This window comes from Triturus cristatus, chromosome 6 (assembly GCF_964204655.1).
Source record: "Triturus cristatus chromosome 6, aTriCri1.1, whole genome shotgun sequence".
Lineage (NCBI taxonomy): Eukaryota > Metazoa > Chordata > Amphibia > Caudata > Salamandridae > Triturus > Triturus cristatus.
The window spans coordinates 1,342,067,430-1,342,091,027 of record NC_140589.1 but is presented as its reverse complement, the minus strand read 5'-3'; the positions used below and the strand labels follow the sequence as shown (position 1 = coordinate 1,342,091,027).

Below are 23,598 nucleotides of genomic sequence, written 5' to 3'. Positions count from 1 at the left end.
GGCGGCAACATGGGCAAACGCCCATGCTTTCACAAAGCATTACTGCCTGGATGCCTGTAAGAAAGGCAGATGTAGTGGTCGGCCAGGCTACCCTGCAAAGACTGTTCTCATAAGATATGCAGCTACTAAGCTCAAAGCTTCTGTATTATTCGTTTGCAGTTGTTTCCCAGCTAAAGAACTTTTATTATGGTTGCTTAATGCTAAACAAAAATGTTCTTGATTTTGCACAATTTCAATGTCTTGGGGTTGACTAATCGTATTTAAGTTTGTTGTCTCATGGTGGGATGGTTAGCCTTGCCCACCACCATTACTCTTTGGATAAAGCGAATTAGTCTGATTCAAGCATGGGAATCTATAAAAGATAGAATACTGGAGAAGAAACAAGTTATTTACCTGTACACTGTGGTTCTCCAGTATTGATATCTTTTATAGATTCACATGCGACCCTCCCTCCTCACTGTTAAGGCTCACTAATTATATATCTCTATTTGCTTTATTTCAATCTTGCTCGAAATCCAAGGTATACTGGCTCTGTAAGGGGTGAGTGCTTCAGGGTTTCTGCTCTGATTGGCTGAAGTTTGTGCGTATTAAATCAATGTGAAATGGCTACTAACTGCTATTTTCTTTTCAATGGTGTTTAATACTAATGCATTATAACTGCTTTTATTACTATTACCTTGGGACTCCCACCATGACGACGGGAAGATTCAATCATGTAAATATATAAAAGATATCAATACTGGAGAGCCACAGTGTACAGTTAAGTAACTTGTTTCTGATAAGGGTTGCAAACATTAGTTGCAATTTGTGAACGGAATTAAATCTTTGTAAATCTACCGATGTACTAATAGGTCTGTTTGTAAAATACTGAATCAGAGTGGATCACAATCAGACCTGCCTAATTATTATTCATTAGATAGGTTGCAAATTGTGACTCACACCAATTGGATACAATCATTTGGATTAATGCGGTCACAATGATAAGCCACACAATTTCACTAGTGCTTTCCAAACACAGTTTTGTTCCTCATTTGATAAAGAATCTTTTTATATAAAAAAGCTTTGATGCGTTAGACATTATGTTTCTAACAACTCGGGTATTCACATGTGTTAAAAAATCATGTGTACCTAGCTGCTTTTCTCCTATTTTACATGTCACAATAGGTGTCTGCCAATGGAGTTAATTGTCTTATACCAACTTTGATACAATTGTCTGAAGGTGTCATTTAAAAAAAAGTGTAATATAACATCCAACTTGACCATTACTTTGGATCATAAATTACTATTAAAATGATTTCTAGAATTATTTTCTAGCTACTCCCAAATTGGTGCCAGATGTACTATTCTTTTCTGCGAAATATTTTTGGGTAGATAATTTAAAGGTATTGTAGGCAAAATTGTGTTCATTTTCATTAAAAAAGCCAATTCTAATTTTAAAATGTCATTAGATTATTAACAACGACCAAAAAAGACTCATAAAACAAAAAGTGACCCCTTACATGCTGTGGTTCCCCACTCCCTGTGCGGAGCCCTTACTTTGATAATTAGGGCAGCTCGCTCCTAAGCTTTCCTAACTTTCTTGTACAATAGATATCCAGGTAAAATTTGCATCTTTTTCCCCCACCCATGGCGGACTCTAAAGGTCACAATTTAGCTAAAGTCACTGAAACTGCTCATGCTTCTTTGAGAGAAAGTTCTGGAATCTGTGAGTGTTGACAAAAGTCCTACCACCAATCTCTCCCACACTTTTCCTGATAATAACACTACCCTACTTGTGTGGGTGAGTCTATTACCTTCTACAGGAAAGTCACCCTTTGCCTGAAAGGGTATTGTTTTGACTTATACCTGGTGTTCCCATATGTCTGGACAACGCTACACCTCTCTAAAGAGCTCCAATGAGAGCGAAACACATGTCAGGGATTGCTTTTATTCATTTTAGGTTCGGTTGGATTGTATTTTACCAATCCAAAGCTGTAATACTGTGCTTGGAGTGGTAAAAGGCTTTGGCACCCCAGGACATTGCTGGAACCAGCCCTGGAGGGTGGCAGTCCCCAGGGCCATTTACGGCTCTAGGAGGGGGCTGCGCAGCCCCCCTCCCATTTTGAAAATAGCCCCAGGGAGGTGGTGGTCCCTGGAGCAGTGGGGGCAGGTGCCTCCTACATTTAAGTATAGTAGCCCCAGGGAGGTGGCGGTCCCTGGGGTTGCCCCGGTCAGGTGGTGGTCCCCGGGGCGGCTGGGGCCCATGGTGAACCACACATTTTTATTTTTATTGCCCCCGGGACCTGGCCTACCTGGGAGCCTAAAGTAAATGAAGAGTGGGAGCCCGTGCTTTGTTTAAAAAAAAAAAACAATTCTGACAGATTTACGTATTCACCACGAATCCTGCCGAAAATGTAAGCAAAATGCTTTATTTTGGTCCTTTGGTTCCCTGTGGGAACCTCTGAACAGGCCTAAGGGGTCAGGGTGTTTCTATCCTGCCCCCTTTTCTTTTTTTAAGTTTTTGCTTGTGACTCAGTTCAACCAAGTCACAAGCTGGCTGCCAAGACTTCCTGGTTTGAAGTGTTGGCAGCCAATCAGATCTCAGGCACGAGATTGGGAGGGTTCGCAGATCCACTGTTCAGTTCTATATCTGAGAAATCTTTACATTTCTCAGGAACCACTGAATGGATTTACACCATTTAACACAAATAGTGCTTTCTGGACCAAGAGCTACCTTGTTGCCAAATTTGGTGTTATTCCGTTCAGCAGTTCGGGCTGTCGCTGTGTCTAAGGGCTCCTATGGAAAATAACATAGAGAAAAAGTGGTTTTATAACACCCCCTTTTTCTTGGCCCCCATTTGATAAATCAGCACAAAACTTTGAAGACATGAGATGAAGTGACTGGCGTATTAGTTTTGACAATTTTGTGAGGATTCGTCAAACAATCCCAAAGTTATTGGCAAATGAAAAAACACTCTTCCTATCAAAACTAGGTCTTAACTATAACTACCTACTGGCTACCGCCAGTAGGTAATTTATATAGTGGGGTGAAGCGGTGTAGAGTTGAGTGAGGTAGATCAGAGTGCTGTAGAGTGGCATGGAGTGTTGTAAAGTGGCGTAGGATGGAGTCGAGAACAATGGAGTGGCATGTCATAGAGGGAACTGGCGTGCAGTAGAGTGGAGTGGGTTGTCATAGAGTGAAGTGTGTGGAGTGTTTTACAGTGGATTGTCATAGAGTGGAGTAACATGTCAGAGAGTCGAGTGGTGTGTTGTAGAATGTCATAAAGTGGAGTAGAGAAAAATACAGTGGAGGGGCATAGAGTATAGCGTTTTGGTGTGGTGTAGAGTTTAGTGACATGTCGTAGAGTAGAGTAGAGTAGAGTAGAGTAGAGGGGTGTGGTGTGTCAACTAGTGGCATATCATATAGTGTCTTAAAGTGTAGGGGCATAGATTGAAGTGCTTTACAGTGGAGTTGCTTGTCATACAGTAGAATGGTGTGGCGTGTCATAGAGTGGGTGTACTCCAGTGTCTTAGTTTGGAGGGTTGTTGAGTCAAGTGGTGAAGAGGGATTTGGGATGTTGAGTGGAGTGGCATAGAGAGGAGTGGCATGTCATAGAGTGGAGTGTAGTATGGAGTGGGGAATCGTAGAGTGGAGTGGCATGTCTTTAGAATGAAGTGGTGTTTGGTAAAGTGGGGTAGCATGTCATACAGTGAAGTGGCGCGTTATAGAGAGGAGTGGTGTGGAGTGTCACAGAGTGGAGTGGACTGCCATATATTTGAGTGGCGTGTCGTAGAATGGAGTGACATGTCGTGAAGTGGCATGTCGTATAGTGTAGTGGAGAGGCATGGCATGTCGTAGAGTGTCATTTAAATAGACATAGTGGGGCAGTGGTCAGATGGATTTAGATTAAGTTTGGGAGGAATATAGATAATTGGGTGAAAAGGTTCCTTTTTGGAAGCAGATCTAAAGTGGTTCAGTAGTTTTAAAGTTGTGAGGCACAAAATGTAGTGACATATTATGCTGCAGTATACCCAGAACGCAGACTAAGAATATTTTAAACAATAGTTTGCACTTACAAAATGAAAAGGACGCCATATTGTTTAGAAAGCACACAGTCTGTGTTCTGTGTTTCAAGGGGAAATATAGTGTAGTTCATTGCATTTAATTTTTTTTATTTTCGTAAGTACTGCAGTACTATTTAGATAGTATTACAGTGCTCAATTTTCTTTTAAATATATAAAGTGGTAAAACAACGTTTCTTTACTTGTACAGACTTAGCTAAAGAGCACTATTGCTTCTTATGCACTTCTAAAACAGTAGTACATTATATTTCCCCTTACAACACAGAAAGCAGACTAAGGGCCTGATTCACAAAGGGCCTGCACACTCAGGGTGGAGTCTCTGAACTCAGGGTGGAACCATCGTTTTTTTTTGGAACCATCGTAATGAGAATTCTCACTGTGGAGGTTCCGCTCTAGGTGCAGAGACTCCCCCCAAGATTTTCAGGACTGTCTGTTCCATGAGTGTGGAGGCCCTTTGTGAAACAGGCCCTAAGTGTGGTAAAACAATATGGCTATCTTTTAATTTTGTAAGAGCTTGCTTTAACCAATCATATACTGTTTTGTCATTGGCATATACAGTGGTATAAAGCAAAATTATTGAGGTGTGCCATGGCCCAATATATCACTAAGATTTTGTGCTTTATAACTTTTTAAAGGCGGCACTTTGATCTAGTAAAAAAAGGACCCTTTCTTCACTATAATCTATATCCCTGCTATTTTTTCTGAAAATCAGTCTGGCCATTTTGCCGCTATGTGTGTCTAAAAAATCTATGGAAATGCATTGGCGAAAAAATGCGTCAGTAAATGTAGAAAAAGGAATATGTCTGAAAAGTTTAGTGGAGATTCATTAAACAGTGGCAAAGTAATTAGTGAGCAAAAATCTGAGGAATTCCTAACTCTGGCAATCCATATTGTAACTAAAGAGTGGCTACACCCAAATATGTTTTTTTAAATTCTATTTCTAAACTATAATGTCCCTATAACCATTTGTTTTTTGGGTGAATTTGTAGGTCTTTAAAAAAATGGTATTTCATTACTATAAAACCCCTGTAACCTTTGGTTTAAAAATTGTATTTCCTGACTGTAACCTGTAAACTATGAGATTGGGTGTGTGAGTGGCTCTATAGGTCAGTGACCGGGTGTGTGATTGCCTGTATGCGTCTGTGAGTGAGTGTGCAAGTGATTGTATGTATCTGTGAGTAGTTGTATGGGTCGGTGAGTAGGTGTATGAGTGGCTGTATGGGTCTGTCAGTGGATGTGTAAGTGGCTGTTTGGGCCTGTGAGTGGGTGTGTGAGTGCCGGTATAGGTCTATGAACTGGGTCTGTGAGTGGTGCAATGAGTCTGTGAGTACATGTTTGGGCAGCTGTGTGGGTCTGTAAGTGGGTTTGTGAGTATACCTGTGTTTTTATCTCTGAGTGGGTATGTGAGTGATGCTATGGATTTTAGGCATTTGCATACATAGGGTATTTAAAAAGGAGAACCATAGTCTCTGCTCTCACCAGGAGATGACAGGAAAGAAAACACTTGTCACATTCAGTCACCACAGATTAGATTGTGCCCCAATAGATCAACGATGCATTCATCTCCATTAAAGTTATCAGATAGCTTTTCAATGTGGAATACGAGAGGAAACATCCCAAGAAATTAGGAATGTTTTTGCTTTACTGAAGCAGAGCTTCAGATGGGGCACCTGCTATGTTTATATTTGTAAGCTCTTCCAGTCGAGGTTTAAATACTGTGAAGTGAGCTTCGGCCAGAATTGAACCTAATGTTTTCGAAGATGAGTCCACAGCTTTGCTGAACATGTTTACTTACCTGTAGTAGTTTATACTGGTTAATTTGTAAGTGCTACCTCTTTGGGTAAATGTGTAGTGCATATTTTACACTACAGCTGCGTAATTTTGGCACTGTGACTGTTCCTTGCACGGTCTTCATCCACAAATCTGTGACGACATGAATCCTGGCCAAGAGAAGATGATGAGACTGCACAGAGGTGAATCTCCACCAAACAGGGGCACTTCCTCTTAACTGTATGCAATAAGTGCTTCTTTGTTTGGAGAAGATGTCCTTGTATTTGTCAGCATCAACAATGCATCACCAGACTTGGCGGGAAACGCGCTTGAGGCCTTTTGGGAAGATTTTGGAACATTAATTTGGGAAGACCTTTGCATACTACTACAGAAAACGGGGCAAGGCTAAATGAGTAGAGCTTGCACATGAATTCTGGGCATTTGCATACTACAAATGAGACCCATGTTCTCGCTAGCCGATTTTGGCTCCTGGGACCACATCCCCAGGGCCTGGCCTTGTCATGGTGGGTGCCTTGGAGCCCACCCATGGCACTCAGTCTGCATCGTTGGGGCCTGCTGGGAAAGCCTGAATGCCCACTCGGTCCCTGCCAGCTCCCTGCCTCCAGCGGGAGCCGGCATTGCTCCCACACATAGGGAACTGCTAAATATGCAGCTCCCTGCATGTGGGAACAATCATTTCATCTGTTTCCCTGCAAACTTGGCTGTTTTTGTTAGTTGGATGAAAAGGTCTTCCCCTTTTTCCCACATTGATGGACAGCTTAACAAAAGGCCAATGAGCACTTTTCCAGCCGATTTTGGTGATGTGTTATTGATGCAGAGGAATACTCTGTTGGAGATTCACCTCTTTGAAGTCTCATAATCTTCACTTGATGATGACTGATGTTATCACAGAATTGTGGATGATTACGCTCAAGGGGCAACTACATTACCAAAATTACATGCTTACAAGGTCACTGAAAACATTACCTTGTGGTCCTTTACGTAGCTGTAGTGCAGAATAGGCACAAGACATTTATTTAACGAGGTAGCACTTACTTATCAACCAGAGTAAAGAAAACCATCTGCAAAACTGGGGACTCTTCTTGGAAAAATGAGGTTTCATTAAGGCGCTTGTGCACATTTCACAGAAAATGAACCTCAATGCGAAGCCCTTACAAATATAAACATAGAAGGTACCCTAGTGGAAGCTGTACTTCAGTAAAGCACAAATTATCCTAACTTCTTGGACTTGGTGATAGCAAAGTAAGTGTGTTTTCTCTCGTATTGCACTTCTAAGAACAATCTGAAATCTGATCTGAGTCCATGATTCTCCCTTTTAAATACCCTAAGTATGCAAATGCTCAAAATGCATGGCACCACTCACACACCCTTTCACAAACACACACAAGCACTCGCACACCAAAAGGGCACTCACAGACCCACTCACACATTAACTCAGACACTCACACTGGTACTCATGTACCTACTCACAGACCCACACAGGCACTCATACACATACTCACAGACCCATGCAGGCACTGACAGACCCATTCATAGAGTCATACAGGTACTGGCACATCTACTCAAACTCTCACACAGGTACTCATGCACCCACTCACTGACCCCCACAGGCTCTCACATACCCACTCACAGACCCACACAGACACTCACACACACAGCCACTCACACACCCACTATCACAAACTCAGGCACTCACAGACCCACTCACAAATGCACTCTTGAAGGTGACAGGTTACAGTTAGGATAAAACAATATTTTAAAACATAGACAGTCACTGAAAAAAATAAAGATTAGAGGACGTTGTAGTTAGAAAATAGAATAAAAAAACTGTAGAAGTTCACTGAAAAAAACAAAGGTTTCAGAGATGTTATAGTTAGGCTCATATTTCATTCATACAAAACCAGTGGAAGTCAGTAGTTATAGTTACCTGAGCTTAACTTATGCCCCGCAATGCACTACTTATGACCTCACATATTACATCACTCATGACATAGTTAGTGACATCACTGATGACATCTAAAATGACATCACTCATGACATCATCCAGCGAGTGTAAGTTTTTACAAATGTTGACTATTAATGAGTGATACTATTTCTAACATATATTATGTGAGTGGTTGTGTGACTATATGTATCCATGTGTGAGTGGGTGTCTGAGTGGCTGTATAGGTGTATGAGTGGGTGGCTGTATAGGTGTATAAGTGGGCATGTGAGTAGCTGTGTGGGTGAGTGAGTGGCTGTACTGGTGAGTGAGTGGGTGTGTCAATGGCTGGATGAGTGAGTGGCTGTATGAGTAAGTGACTGGGGGTGTGTGGGGCTACATGGGTGAGTGAGTGAGTGGCTGTTTGTGTGGGTGCTTGGTTAAGTGAATTGGTGTGTGAGTACTTGTATTGGAGAATGAGTGTCTGTGGATGGCTGTATGGGTGAGTGAGCAGATGTAGGAGTGCTTGCATGGATGTGTGAATGGGTATGTAAGTGGTTGCATGGGTGTGTGAGTGAGTGATTGTATGGGTGAGTGAGTGGATGTGTTTAGAGGTTGTATGGGTGAGTGAGTGGGTCTATGTGAATAGCTGTATAGGTGAATAAGTGAGTGTGTGAGTAGCTATATGGTTGAGTGTGTGGCTGTGTGAGTGTCTATAAGTATGTGACTGGTTGTGTGAGTGGCTCTATGACTGAGTGAGTGGTTGTTTGAGTACTTGCATGAGTCTGTGAATGGGCATGTGAGTGGTTGTGTGGGTGTGTGAGTTAATGTATGAGAGGTTGTATAGTAGTGAGTGGATGTGTGAGTGGTTCTGTGGATGATGCCATCTGTGATGTAATTTGGGATCTCCATAAGAGCGCTCCCTAATCAGGAGCCCGTCGGGTATTGCACCAGCCGACTCGACGTGGAGCAGCCCGATGATGAGGCATTACATCCTGATGGGTGCGTGTGGCATGACATCCTGATGGCTGTGTGAGGGCTTCCATATCCAACCTTGTGGCTTCTATACGAACTTTATGCACACCACATGGTCCGTCTCATTCACTTAAGGAACAGCTTCGATACTTCTTTGGTTGTATACTTTAGGGCTCACTTAGCTGGACCTCCTTTCCAAAGCCCTGTTCGCCCCCCCATTTTTCTATATATGTAATTTGGGATGTCATCAATGATGTTACTGACCATTTCATGAGTGATGTAATATGTGAGGTCATAAGCAGTTGATTTCGGGGCATAAGTTATAGTAACTATAACGTCCCTGTAACCTTTAGTTGTTTCAATGAATATATACATATTTCAATTGAATCATGATTCATTTGAGCAGTTCTAAATGAAAAACAGAGGAAGTGAAGATGTTTCATTTCCATAAAGGAACTTTCCTAATGCTAAACAGGACATGAGGAAATTCTAAGTAGAAAGTGTCAGTCAGTTAAGTTCTAAAGATGCCTCAAAAAAAAGGTTCAGAGGAAGGAAAAAACATATGCATTCATCTGTTTAACTCAAGAACAAGTAATATAAAGTCTCATGTAGAAGTGGTCTGTATTTATCAAAGTAATGAAAGGGGCTCCTAACTAAGATTCTAAGAACACACAATCAATACATTTTGTTTCACCCAAAACTTCCTTCAACTCCTCAGACAAGGGGACCAATTAAAATAAAGAATCTTCATGAGGCAAGTAACTCTCCTCTTTTCCATCGTCAAACAAAGGAGCACACTTTTGCATGACCTTGGTTGTATCATCAGGTCTAGCAAAAACCAATTAGTTCTATCTTCCTTGGCATTCCATTTGTTATAGACAAACAATGAGCTGCTCTTTTAGCAATGTTATCTTGCTCCTGGAACAATAAGAAAAACATGAAAGAAGAAAAGAAAGAAACATTTCAGTCAACATGGAAAATCATTTGAGGCTCACTTTCACTCTTGCTAATTTTAACAAATTACATGTGTTATACCTGATTATACAAAGTGCAGCTTAAGTATACATGTTTGGTCACACATTAACATACAGATTAACATATAGTTGGTCTAAATCATAATGTTTGAGAAATGTGTGGCTCTAACCTGCACACAATTTTATTTTTAATCTCTGGGCCTGAATTACACATTGGGTGTACTTTTACTGTTTTCACAGTTGCACATCCTTATTTTGGTGTGCCCTGTGCGGACTAGGACAGTGTGCCAGATCACAGAAATTATTAGCTGCTGCACTTACTGAATGCACACTCTTTGACTGTTCACGCCTGCACTAAGTAGTGTCCGTTAGTCAAAGACAGGGTGGTGGACTGAAACTACAGCTCTGTCCTTCACTGGAGGCAGACTGGCCTACATTTGAAGAGGGAGAAAGGCATCCTCCTTAAGGCATGTTCAGTATGTTACTGCACCTGTCTATAGGAGGCCGTCTGAGAGGTCCCAAGAGTGTAATCATGTGTAGAATTTCTCCTTTCTAATCTCCATTGTGATAGGGGTCTGTGGGTGCTGAACTGTGCTCCTGAACACCAAACAAAGTGAAAGGAGAAAGAGCTAATCACCCATTCTACTTTCAGTTTCAATATTGATGACATGGGTCCACCATGCACAATTCTCTTAACTCAAAAAAAACCTCAAGCTGTCCTGGGAGCTATTCCTTGTGAGCCTAATGTGGCAGGGGGCAGTAAATGAAGCCTTCCTTCTGGTGTGAGCACCAGAGCTTTTACCCGTCCTTCGTGTGTGGATGTGGCATTTACAATCTCTGCACTATTAAGATGGGGTAGAGGATGGGAATGTCACGTCCACCACAGTGAAGGAGTTAAAGAAAAAATTGTCAATGTTGCTAAATGGGTTTCAGCCATATGAGTCTGGAAAGCTGAGAGGCTTACAGTCCAGACATTCCTCTAGGAGGGCACCTGGTTCTGCCAGGTGGTTAACTTGATGGATTTGGGAAGTTGGACATTATTGGTATTTCTCTACTAGGTGATATGTGGCAAGGGTCGTATCTGCGGTCCTTTCTCAACCTGCAACTTGACTTCACATTACACCGGTCCCAGTTCTACACATTTTCACAGCTACGTCATGCCCTGCTCTCCCATCATATGCTCATTGGGGAAGCACCTGAGCTTAGTCCCCTGGAAGCCAAGGTGCTCATGGGCCCCCTGGGTCCGGGCGGAATTTCCTGTATATACAGATCCCTGGTTGTCAATTGCCCTGAGCAGTTCTCCCCTCTGCAGATGCGTTGGGTATCCTAGGTTGGCAGCTAGGATGATGGGGAATAGAGGAAGGCACTCACGGTTCCAAGAGAATTGGCAATATCCTCATGGCTCTGTATGTTATGGGTGAATTTCTTGCACACCACATACTTGTCCCCTTTGCGGTTCTAGTAGGCGGGTTGGCTCTCATAGTCCGCTTGCCACTGCTGCATTGAGAAGGCAGCTGACTTCTATCACATAGTTTGGATGTGTCCTTTTGTTAATCGTTACTGAGCCTTATTTTTCAGGGCTCTGTCCTATGTATTGGGGATGCCAGTGGACTGTTCATCTCACATTGTGCTCCTGGGCCTTCGGGAGGATCTTGGAGGAGGAGGTGTGATTGCTATCTTGTGGGATTTGGGACATTGATTGCCAAAAGAGATACCATTTGGAAATGGAACTCAACCACTACCCTGGATTTAGAGGCCTTGCGTAGGACCATGGATTGGTGGGCAAAGATGAAGGAGCATATCTATGCCCCACTGGGCTACCCCAATAAACACCAGAAGATTTGGGGGTAATGGTGGGCTCAATCTGGATTTCAGGGTTCTCCCACTTGATTATGTATGTGTTCACTAAGCTGCGACCATCATGGAACTTTTTTTTACACTGCCTGAGTCATTGTTTCTTTGCTAAATTCAATAAAAAGGAGTTTATGAAAAAAAAGAAAACTGACAGTGCTTCTTTAAGGAAGCAAGGGCCGCCATCATCCCATCATGCCCCTTCTACGGGAGTTTCTATTTGTTCCTGCTCTTTTAAACATGCCTTTTTGACTATTTCTCTAACAAAACATTTTCAAACATTTGGATTCTGATTTTATATCTTTAAGAACCAAGAGTGATGGAAATCGTTCTGTTTATTGATGAGGGTCCATATATACAGTAATTATTTCAAACAAAAATTCCATTGAAATGGATAAGACAGGAGAACACTCGAGCATGCTACAGTGGTGATTTGCTACAATACTTGACTGCTGCTTGATCTATTTTAAATGTGATGGTCAGCTAGGACAAAACTATTTTTAGCTTTGTGGGCATTTCTTTTTAAATTACCACTTAGATGTAATGCTAGCTAGATGCCAGAAATTTTGCTTTCAGCTTCTGACAGGGGGAGGGGGTAATTTAAGGGCCTCTTATGCGTTTCTTAAACTTCTTCTTAGTTTAAAAGATATTTTTAAATTATCAAGCATTTTATCACTTCATGGACAATGAGGCCTGTTGCAAAAGTTATCAATATGATTGATCGTCAGCCCTATCATGAAGTTTTCCTTAGCAGTTTGTCTAGGGAGGACTGTGGCCACTGTCTCACTCTTACTTTTCCTTAAAACCTCATTAGCAGTTGCTCCGTTATTAAACCACAATGTCCTTCAATTTTGTTTTAGATCTCAATTTACCAGCCAGTGTTCAAGAGGTGTGTCCTAATATCCCATCTCTGGAGAAGCTCATGGAAGACATTGTTGAACTGGCAGAGTCTGGGATCCGTTACACACAAATGCCACATGTGATGGAAGTGATACTGCCAATGTTGTGCAGCTACATGTCACACTGGTGGGAATATGGCCCTGAAAATAATCCGGACAAGGCAGAAATGTGCTGCACTGCCCTAACTTCTGAGCACATGAATACGTTGCTGGGAAATATCTTGAAAATCATCTACAACAATCTGGGCATTGATGAGGGAGCATGGATGAAAAGATTGGCAGGTAAATATTTTGGAAACTGCGGTTGCTGTGTCCCATGCAATAAACTGTTTCTGTTTTAGTCTTGTCTTTTAAGGCATACTTAAACATGTTTGAAATTAAACCATATTGTATTAAACATATGTGTAACCCTATGAGTTAATTGATTATGTTGCTGGAAAGTGGAATTGGCAGGATCTGAACTCGGCCACTTTGACTATACTCAACTTGGCAATTTACTTGATTAATTATTCACTCAAAAGTCACAGTTTTTATAAAACCTACTGGCGAATAAAAACCTTGTACAATAAATGTGATAAACTTCACATTTCTTATATTGATTGAGCTGTGGTGATAAAACTAAAACCATAGGGGTCTATTAGGATGGCAGATGGATGGCCGCCGCCGGGCTGGCGGATTGATGGCCGCCGCCGGGCTGGAGGTGGTAACCGCTGGGCTGGCGGCGGACATCCGCCCGCGATCGCAACCCGGAAAGCGCTGGTCCGATTAGCATGGCAGTGACGACCCCGGGGGTTAGATTTTCCGCCATCCACTTTTCCGCCGGTATCAGTCCTCACCGTTGCCTGGCGGGCGGAACTGGACCACTACAATGGTGCCGGTGCAGGGCCAGGCTCCGCCGGCATGATTATGATGCCGGCGGTAGCCAGCCTCTCCGTGGAGGTGGAACTGCCATGGGAAGGCATGCGGAGAATGTATCCGGGGGCCCATTGCGGGCCCCCAATGTGTTGGGGGCTGTGTGGGTGCACTGGGGGGGTACCCATGTTAGCCCCCTACATGTCCCTGTACCTGGTGGCAGGCACTGCACGCCGTGCAGGGATATGCTGGACATGCTCTTTTTGACATTGCGGCGGTGCTGCTGGCAGCAGCAACCGCTGCAATGTTAAATGCCGCCATCCTACCGCCGCAGTCGGATTTCTACTGCAGAGCATACTAATTGAACCGGCGGTTATGCCGCAGTCCTAGCGGGTGGTGTTTTCCCTCTACCATGGCGGTCGGGGTGATTTTCCGACCGCCATCCTAATAGACCCCATAGTTATTACTTTTTATTAGAAAATGCATCTCTAACATCCATAAGCTTGACGTAAGCTTGAGCCAAAGGGCCCTTTTCAGAGGTATGTAGTGTCTAATTGCACTACAATACTGTGGTAGACCTTTGGAGAACAAAATACTTGTTTATTCCTCTGTGAAAAAGACCCCAGGGGTACATAAGTTAGTTAATTAGAGTAAGTAGACTACCTCTAATGAGATCTGCAAAGTAAAGAGTGCCTCTGTGTAACATTTCTTATAATATGATATATGCCAATACTAGAGAGGTAATGCTCATTTGTGTAGGTCACAGCCAGTACAATTTTGTTCCACCATCTATCAAATAATATAACAGTGCATTCGGGCCGTTGAAGAGAATGTACATTTTTTGCAATGGCAAACCTTATGTAACAAGGCCACCACAAGCAACACTCATTAATATGGGCAGAGGCCACATCTTTTTGTGGGTCACGACAGCAGCATTGGTAGGATGCAACAAAGACAGTGGCAACTGTCAAAGGTAATGTGAATTCTCCTAGACAGTGGTGGCTCCCCCTTTTTAAGCAGTGTGATGGAAGGAAAAATAAAATTATAATAAATTGTTGTTATTATCTTTTTATTGTTTCCAGCTGCTTTGTGGGCGAGGTTGCTCTGCTTTCAAAGCAGGGCAGCGGAGAAGTGGTTTACTCACTCCAAGTGCGCATGAATGCTTGGCCGGCCCTCTGGAACTGGCAGCCACAGCCCATCCAGGTAAGAGTGGTGGGCGGTGGGCCGGGTGGGGGGAATTTTGACAGATGTCAAGGGAAAATTAAATAAATAATGAACTTTCCCTCGTTAACGTCTGTCAAAATCCCCCCATCCGACCCCACTACCCCACCGCTCTTACCTGCAAGGGCCGTGGCTGGGGCCCACTTTGCATGTTCTCCATGCAGGCTACATTACAGCCTGTGTGGAGAACATGCCCACGCCCCCAGTCTCCATCTGAGCACCGGACCACAGAGCTCAGACCAATCACAATGCTTTATTGCAGCTTTGTGATTGGTCAGGGGAGCCTGGGTGCTTACCAATCACAACACAGCCTTGTTTTGGAAGATTCTAGGTCTGGCCTCCTTGCTGACTTGAGAGGGGCTCTGGCCAACTATACTGATTGGATCGGGAGGGCAGTTGACAGTCTCTCACCGCCTTTGCGCCGTATCCATCATAGGGACTGTCCCTCTAAACCTTGGTTCTCAGCTGACTTGAAAACACTTAAGCAACACTACAAAAAGCTGGAACGTTGCTGGCATATGGACTACTGTCCAGGGGCTAAGAAGACACTCATAGAAGCCCAGAAAGTATACTATATGGCCATTAGAAAGGCCAAAGGCTTATACTATGCTGAGCGTATTGAGTCAGCCAGCAACAATTCTAGGGAAATATTTTCTATTGTTCAGAGCTTCATGGCCCCTCAGGCCATAACTACCAAACTCCCTAGTTCGGTTGCCTGATGTGAACAGCTGTCCAATTTTTTATTAATGAGATTCGGGCCATCCAGGCAACATTCGCCAGCCAGAGTTCATGAAGGCTGGGCGATGCATCTTTGGCTGCGGCACCAGCTCCCGCTTCCATGCTGACAGCCTTCTCCCCCGTTGACTTGTCAGAGTCCCTCAAAATATTGAAATCCATGAATACCGGGTCACCGTCGGACCCGTGCGCGGCTAGGCTCCTGGCCTTCATCGCAGAATCGGTCAATTGTGAGGTCAATACACTCGTCAATAGTTTCCTCCAAGAGGCAGTTGTCCGGGTGGAGTGGAAACAGGCGAAGATCCTTCCACTTTTAAAACAACCATCACTTGATCCTGGGGACCCAGGGAATTATCGCCCCATTTCTCTGCTCCCCTGTGTGGCGAAAAACTGTGAGAAGGCAGTTAACAAAGGACTTACTGATTTTGTTGAGGGGGCCAGCCTACTCCATCCAGCACAATCTGGTTTTAGAGCTGCCCATAGTACTGAGTCCACCTTATTTGAGGTCTCTGAAGCCATTCGAGACTGTTTGGACTCTGGTGGAAGTGCAGCTCTCATAATGCTGGATTTGTCGACTGTATTCGATTCCGTTTTCCATGCACTGCTTTTGGCTCGGCTGCCGGACATAGGTATCTCTGGGCTAGCTTGGAAGTGGCTGAAATCCTTCCTTGAGGGGCGCTCACAACAGGTCTGGCTCCCGCCTTTCTCGTCTCCAACCCAATCTGTGACCACTGGAGTGCCGCAGGGGTCCTCTTTGAGCCCCCTGCTTTTTTATATATACGTCACTCCTCTGGTCCAATTAGCGGAAGAGCGGGGTGCCAAGATCGTTGCTTACACCGATGACACCCAACTTCTTTTCACCTGGGGTAAATTGGAATTTTCTACCTTGAAGGCGAAAGAGTGTCTGACAGCTATTTTACAATGGCTCTGTGCCGCCCAACTCAAATGTAACGAGGAAAAGTCTGAAATCCTTCTTTACAGAAAATGTGCCCCCCTGTTCAGGGAATCTCTCTGGCCGTCTGACTATCCTATGCCATCTTCTTCTGGACTACCAGTTAAAAATCTGGGCGTCTGGTTCGACAAGCAGTTATCCTTCTCGACTCAGATCAAAAAATTGGCTGGGAGTTGCTTTGGGATATTAAAGTCCCTCAAGAAATTCCTTCCACTGTTACCAAGGACAGCGAAGGAAACAGTGGCCCGGGCACTGGTCCTTTCTTGGGTAGACTATGCCAATACGCTGTATTTGGGCGTCCCTGACTACACTCTTAAAAAATTGCAGGTGGTCCAGAATGCAGCGGCCAGGCTGGTGCTCAACATTCCCACTAGAAAGAACGTCAAGCATCATCTGCGTATGCTGCACTGGCAACCTGTTATGAAACGTGTTGAGTTTAAGGCCCTGGTCATAGCGCATCGTGCTTTGTATGCTGGAGGACCTATATACCTTAGAAAGCGCTTTGCTTTCTACACGCCTACCAGCCACTTGAGATCGTCATCTCAGCTGCTTGAGCAAGTTTTTTGTGTGCGCCTTCAAAGAATGGGGGGCAGATCTCTGGCCGTGAGGGCAGCCACGGCTTGGAATTCTTTGCCTTTTTCTTTGCACTGCATCCAAGAGCTGGGGCAATTTAAGAAACAGCTCAAAACGTTTCTATTTTAATTTCTTCTTAATTGGCACCTTATAGGCTTGCACCGGGACACTCCCAGGAGTAGCTGCGCGTGTTATAAAAACCCAATAACATAGCATAACATAACACTGCATTGCAGCATTGTAATTAGTCAGGGGAGCCTGGGTGTGCTTCTCGGTTGCTGTTCAGCCCGAGTCCGACAGACAAGAGCTGGAGCAGAGACGCTGGATGCTGCGATAAGGTAAGTGTTTTGTTTTTTTACATTCCCCTACCTTCTACCACCCTGCCCCCTCCCTGCCCCCACCCTGCCCCGCTACCCCCGATCCGTGCTAGCCACTACTGCTCCTAGAGAACTGAAAGCACAGGAAAAAAGATGGAAATACACAGGTGTGGATACGGAAACAGTGGTCTGTATAGGATGATCAACATTAATAAATGGTTATGTGAATAGGGACAGGAATAGAGATGGGTCACAGATATTTTTACTTACAGGGATTCTAATGATAAAAGGCACATCCAGCCATCCAGGCATGTTGCAACTGGGTCAGTCATTCCCCATTTGCCACCTGTGAATATAGTGTTTGAAGAGAGATTTCTGCAAAAATCAATATTCAAAATGGAGGTAAAATGTTAATAAAAAACATAGTTAAAGAATAAAAAAAGACTTGCGTGGTTTCAAATACTAGCCCAGTGTTCCACCCAAATCAGTGATCTATCATTCATCACTTTACTATGCTTTATTTATGCATGATCCATTCGACCTGTCTTGCATTTTTTAAGCAAACCTCACATTACATGCTGGCCATTATAGATGCATTCATACAATGGTAAAAGTCAAGTCTCAAAGTTAAGTTTATTGAGTGTAAGGTGAGGACTGGTTATATGAGTCACATAATTTATGGGCAACTATGGACATTTTATGCTTCTGTGGCAAGAAAGGTCAGGTAACTATTAGCATAGGCCTGGTTATCTCAATACAGCAATGTATAATTAGAAACAATGCCTCAAGTCTTTTAAGACGAAACATAAAGGTGTCTGGAATTTAAGTAAATTAATAAAACATAATTTTCCAAGTATTACCCTATGTTTTAATTTATGATGGTGATGGAAAGTGGTAATGACAGGGTCTTAACTCTGCCAATTTGACAAACTTAGCAATATGCTTGTTTGATTATTGAGCATGAGCCTGAGCAGGTGCTCCTCTTCTGAGCTCAGTCAATCAGTATGTGATTTAATCCTCATGATATCACTTTTACTCACTTTTATACACCAATAGTCACATATACTAGTTTAAAACATATGTAGTTACTCATAAAGACACTATTGAGACAGTCATTCACTCACTAACACACCCATACACACACTCATCCACCCATACAGTCCTGCACACATGCTGTCTTCAACACATACAAACAGTGAGTCACTCATTCATGCACCTATGCACTACATAATACCCCCACCGAACCATGCAGACACTCAGACTGATACTCAAAAAACCAACTAATAACCTATATAGACACCCATGTAGCTACTCACCAACCCATGCAGCCACTTATACACAAAGTGAGAGACTGATACAGATAGTTACATATTTAAACATTACTCACTAAGCCATGTATTCACTATGATACCCTTAATCAGTCAGTTACACAATCAATTTTTTCAAAAACAAATCATCCATTTAGACACTTATATACCCATTTATTCTTCCATCGACCTTGAGATATACATATATAAAACATATTTTATTTTCAGAAAAACACACATTCACTGGATGATGTCATCAGTGATGTCATCAGTGATGTCATTTGAGATGTCATGAGTGATGTCATGAGTGATGTCACTGACCATGTCATGAGTGATGTAATATGTGACGTCATCAGCAGTGCATTGCGGGCGCGCGAGTTATAGTTAGCTGAACTAACTATAACGGGGGAATTTCAATGGTTTTGTACAAGTGAAAAGTCCAGCTAACTATATCACCCCTGAAACCTATGGTTTTTTCGGTGAATTTCTGAGGTTTTCTAAATGCTAATTCCTAACTATAACGTGCCTGAAACCTATGTTTTTTTCTGTGAATTTCAAAGGTTTTTTAAATGCTAATTTCTAACTATGCCTACAGAGATAGGACATGTGAAGAAAGAAGAAAAAATGCACAGAAAGAAAAAAAAGAAGTGCAGAAAGAAGCAACAGAAGTCCTCAAAGACGAAGAAAAGTGCAGGAAGAAGGATAACGTGCAGAAATAACAAAAGGAAGAGCAGAAAGAAGCCTTGTTGCAAAATCATCCTGTACCCTCAACTTTTTCAGACGGATACTGGTGGTAACTGAGTCTGACTAACCAGTCCTAGAGCCAGTGCTATGTTAAAAGACACTTAGAATACAGTGAAAAGACTTAAATACACTAGGGAACACTATGCGTTGGGGTCCCCCTGTGATTAGCATGACCTCCTCTGTAAGCCCCTAGTATATAATAGGGCAGGGGGATTAAAACTACCTCTTACAACAGGCCACAGGGCGTTTTTGCACACGTTCACTCAGGCCCCGTCCACTCCATTCACCACTGTGTAAACGCGCCCTGTGGCTGTTCTAAGTTGAGAGATTAAGTCCCCTTGAATCCTAAGGGTCCCTAGGGTCAAACTAGACCACTAGGTACCTCCAGTAAGCGCCACAGAGCTGCGTTGCAGAGAGGTGTAAAAAGGGGCTTGGCCTCAGAACACCTGTCTGCAGCGCAGCTCCCTGGCGCATACTGGAGATGTCTGTTGGGCTAGTTGGCCCTCAGGGACCCTCAGTATTGAAGAGGAATTAATTCCCCAACTTACTACTCGCCAGGGGGGCGCGTTTGCAGAGTGCTGCAAGGATGGGGCGTGGCCTCCGGCACAATGCCAGTCTTTTATTTATTTTAATTTTTTAAGACGGGGGGCTGTGTAGTTCCCATTCTTATTCTAATTTATTGGCCCTGATGACCCCATCCCCCAGGGCCTGTCTCCTAATTATATTTTTTTGACCCCAATCCCAAGGGCCGGCCACTGTTTTTAAATTTTTTTAAAAAATATATATTTAGAGACACACCTAGGACATGCTTCCTTACAAACCGTACGTACCTATCACCATGACGATTTGCGTGATATTCATTAAAAGGCGACTATGCATACAATGAATCCACGTGGAATGTATTTACACCACTAGTGAAGCTCTGACATGTCTGATGCCCTACCGTGCCTAGTCCCGGTAGACACCCTTGTCGTTTATTTATACAAACATGGGTAGCTATTGACGGGCACATTTAATACACATGCACACCAAGCCATTTAAAGGGGATTCGACAAAAATTCGACCAAAACTATGCAAGAAACCCCCCTCACGGTTAATAAAACACACATCCACTGCCGGATGTGTAATACTATTTATTTTACTCTCTGGAAAGAGGACGAACATCACTTGAGAGTCACTGTGCGCTCCTGGCAGAGCCCAATGCTGTGTTACACCCACCATTGCCTGCTGAGTGACACACACCTCTGTGTTGTATTCCACTAGCTAGTGCATATGCTATGACACTCTCTAGCCCATGTGCACTGTAACTCCACCCCGTGAATATGTCATGCCACACTTGTCTTCACACGGGTTATATTGCCCCATCTAACGTGCCTTCCTCGATGCCTATGTTATAACGCACAGTGCTATGCCATACATATTACAATCTGGGATCCATATCTTTGTCACAGTGCATATGCAACGTTACACTCCCCAGCACATATTTTATATTACAACTTTAGAGACTAGCTAGGTTTCACAACACTGCCCTGTGCATATTACACTCCAAGGCACATATCGCATAGCACGCGCTAGTGCCTGTGCTATCTCCCTCTCTCCAATGAATCTGTCATTGCGCACAATGTATTGCATATTATATTTCACGCCTGGTTCATCTTATATCACACTTTTTGGTGCATAGTTTATACCATACACTATATCTAGTTTTCATTTTCAATCGTGCTCTCAGGACTATGTTCTATATAACACTGTGTTCATCTACCCTTTTCACGGGCATTACATTTTGCGATAGGGGGTGGAGGGTCAGAGGGTGTTTCTGCCAAGTGAGCCTGGAGTCACAGTCACAAACGTCCTCTTCTTCCTGAATAAAAGTGAGATTATGCTGCATACTTGTACATATTTTAAGTAGTTCGCACAGACACACGTTTTAAAAACAATAAAGTTCCTAATACCCGCCTTCTCTGAACAGTTAGCTTGCTGCCCCATCCCCCTCCTCCCTATCATCTGTTGTGTGAATCCATGGACTAGCCTCCTCCCTCCTGCCATGCATGGTCTGATGTGCTGCCACTGCCCTCAATTTAGTCTGATGTACCAGTCCACTCCTCCTGCCCTCCATTGCCCAATTCTATGCCCCATCGTTGACCTCCTGCTTAAACTCTGTGCTTAGCTTGCTGCCCCTATTCTCCTTCCCCCTGCCCTCCGATGTCTTTGTGCATGCCCCTGCTCCATCATTTTTGCCCACCATGTTCCATGGACCTGCCACTCCTATCTACTCTGAGTGTTCTGTTGAGCTGCCACTCCCCTCCCACCTGCCTAGCATTGTCAGATGACTGTAACCTGTCCCTGCCACCTCCACCCTGCCTGTCCACATGCCATGCCCCTATCCTCTTCCTCCTGTCCTACATGGTCCATTGTACTGCCACACCCTTCTGCCCTCCCTGGTCTGTTGTGCTGCAACTGCTCCTCCTGCCTGCCCCGTGCGGTCTGTTGTGAGGCCCCTTCCCCTGAACTTTCTTGTCTGTGCACAGGTCCTGACCCTCCCTTCTATCCTCCATCGTCCTTTGTGCATGCCCCTGCACCCTCTTTCTTGCCCATCATAGCCATTGTGCTGCCACTAACCCTCGCACTTGCCATGCATGGTCTTCTGTGCTGCCATGGCCCCTCCCACCTTCCCTGTGTGGTCAGTTAGCTGCCCCTGACCCCCTCCCACCTTCCCTCCATGGTCTGTGTGTATGCCATCACAGTCTCACTGTTGCTCTTCATGGTGTGTCTTGCTTCTAGTGCCCATCCTGCCTGACCTCCATGGCTATCTTGCTGCTCCTGCCCTGCCCCCTTGCCCCCAGCCCTCTGTTTACATGTGCAGACCCCTACTCCCTCCCTCCTGGCTTGTCTGTTCCATTGTAATGCCCCTGATCTGTCCCTCCTGCCCTTTATGGTCTGTTATGCTGTAGCTTTCTCTCCTGTCTGTCCATTATGATCAATTAGCTACCATTGCCTCTTGCCCCTCTGTTCTCTGTTGTCCATGTGCATGGTCCTGTCCCATCCCTCTTGCTTTCTATGGATTGTTGTGCTGCACTCCCGTCCCGCATGCCCTGTGTGGTGTATTGTGCTGCTGCAAACCCTGATGCCTGCCCTGCAGGGTCAGTTTGGTGCACCTCTCCATGTCCCTCCTGTCCTCTGTTATCCAAGCCCATGTCCCCACCCCATTTCCTTCCATGATCCAATGTACCATACTTGCGAACATTTTGAACTTGGTAAGAGGGAGATTTTGAAAAAAAACTGGGGTATTGATTTATCCCTTTGAGTTACATTGAAAAAGAGGAGATTGTAGACAGGAGACAGATCAAATAAAGCCCATTTGAGCTTAAAAACATTGGACGTTTCCTGGCTGAATCGGGTCTGTTGGCATGTATGGTTGTACTACCATTGCCTCTTCCTTCTGCCTACAATGGTCTATTACATTGCCACAGCCTCTCATGCAAGTCCTGTATTGTTGGTTTGTTGCCCCTGCCCCCCTTTCCTCTGCCCTCCATAGTCTGTTGTGCTGCCACGGCCCTTCCTGCCTGCTCAGTGTGGTTAAATTGTTGCCTTTGCACCCTCCTACCTGCCTTCAATTTTCAGAGTCCGTGCCCCTGGCCTCTGCCTCTCAACAGTATCCTAATGAACAACTAGATTGCTAACATTCTATATTTATTACAAAAGTGTGGAACGCCTGACGTCATCTTGATGTAATCAAAACTGTAATACCTAGAGCATTTCCTTTAGAAATTACATATATGAGAGGGTCTTATTGGCATCATAATTATGGTTAGTGCTCTAAAAGACTAAAATAAGGACATATTTTCTGAGTTTTCAAATAGCGACAAAGCACTTTTAAATTATTTGTTATCTTTATGTTTTTTTATCCAGTTGACCACTTGATTAAATGTTGCACTTAGGGGAGAGGGTGTGGTGTTACTTCCAGAACTGCAGACTTTACAAATGGGGAACCAGGTTGGAGTTTCTGCTTCAGCTCGACATTCTGTGATTCTGGTCAAATCACTTAGTCTCCCCATGTCTACAACCAAAATGAATTTGTTCTTGTGTGATGTAACCAATGCTCATGTAAAGCACTCCAATACCTGACAAGTCTGCACTATATAACACTGCAAAAACACAAAATAATAAGTGTTTTGCACACTTCTGTCATTGGGCTATATTTGGGCTACATCTGGGTGATTTTGGGCTACATTTGGGCTCTTTTGTCTCCGGTGGCCATCTTGGGAGATTTATTTGTTATGAAGTTTCCTAATTTCCTCATGTACTGCAGTCTCCTCAGTAGGAAATGCTTTCAGTTTTTTACCATCATGAAGATATTCAGATATGTCACACATTTGCCATAAATTCTGAATGTTAGCACTCTAGTTGCTCATTAGATCACTGTA

At 43.8% G+C, this 23,598-nt stretch overlaps 1 protein-coding gene across 1 annotated transcript in view; it reads left to right on the top strand.

Moving 5' to 3' along the window:
• Positions 1-23,598, top strand: part of RYR2 (ryanodine receptor 2) — a 3,458,987-nt gene that overhangs the window by 2,664,448 nt on the left and 770,941 nt on the right. The window contains exon 66 of the mRNA XM_085612346.1: positions 12,435-12,755. Coding sequence (XP_085468472.1) covers positions 12,435-12,755 — 321 coding nt within the window. The remainder of the gene's footprint in view (positions 1-12,434; positions 12,756-23,598) is intronic.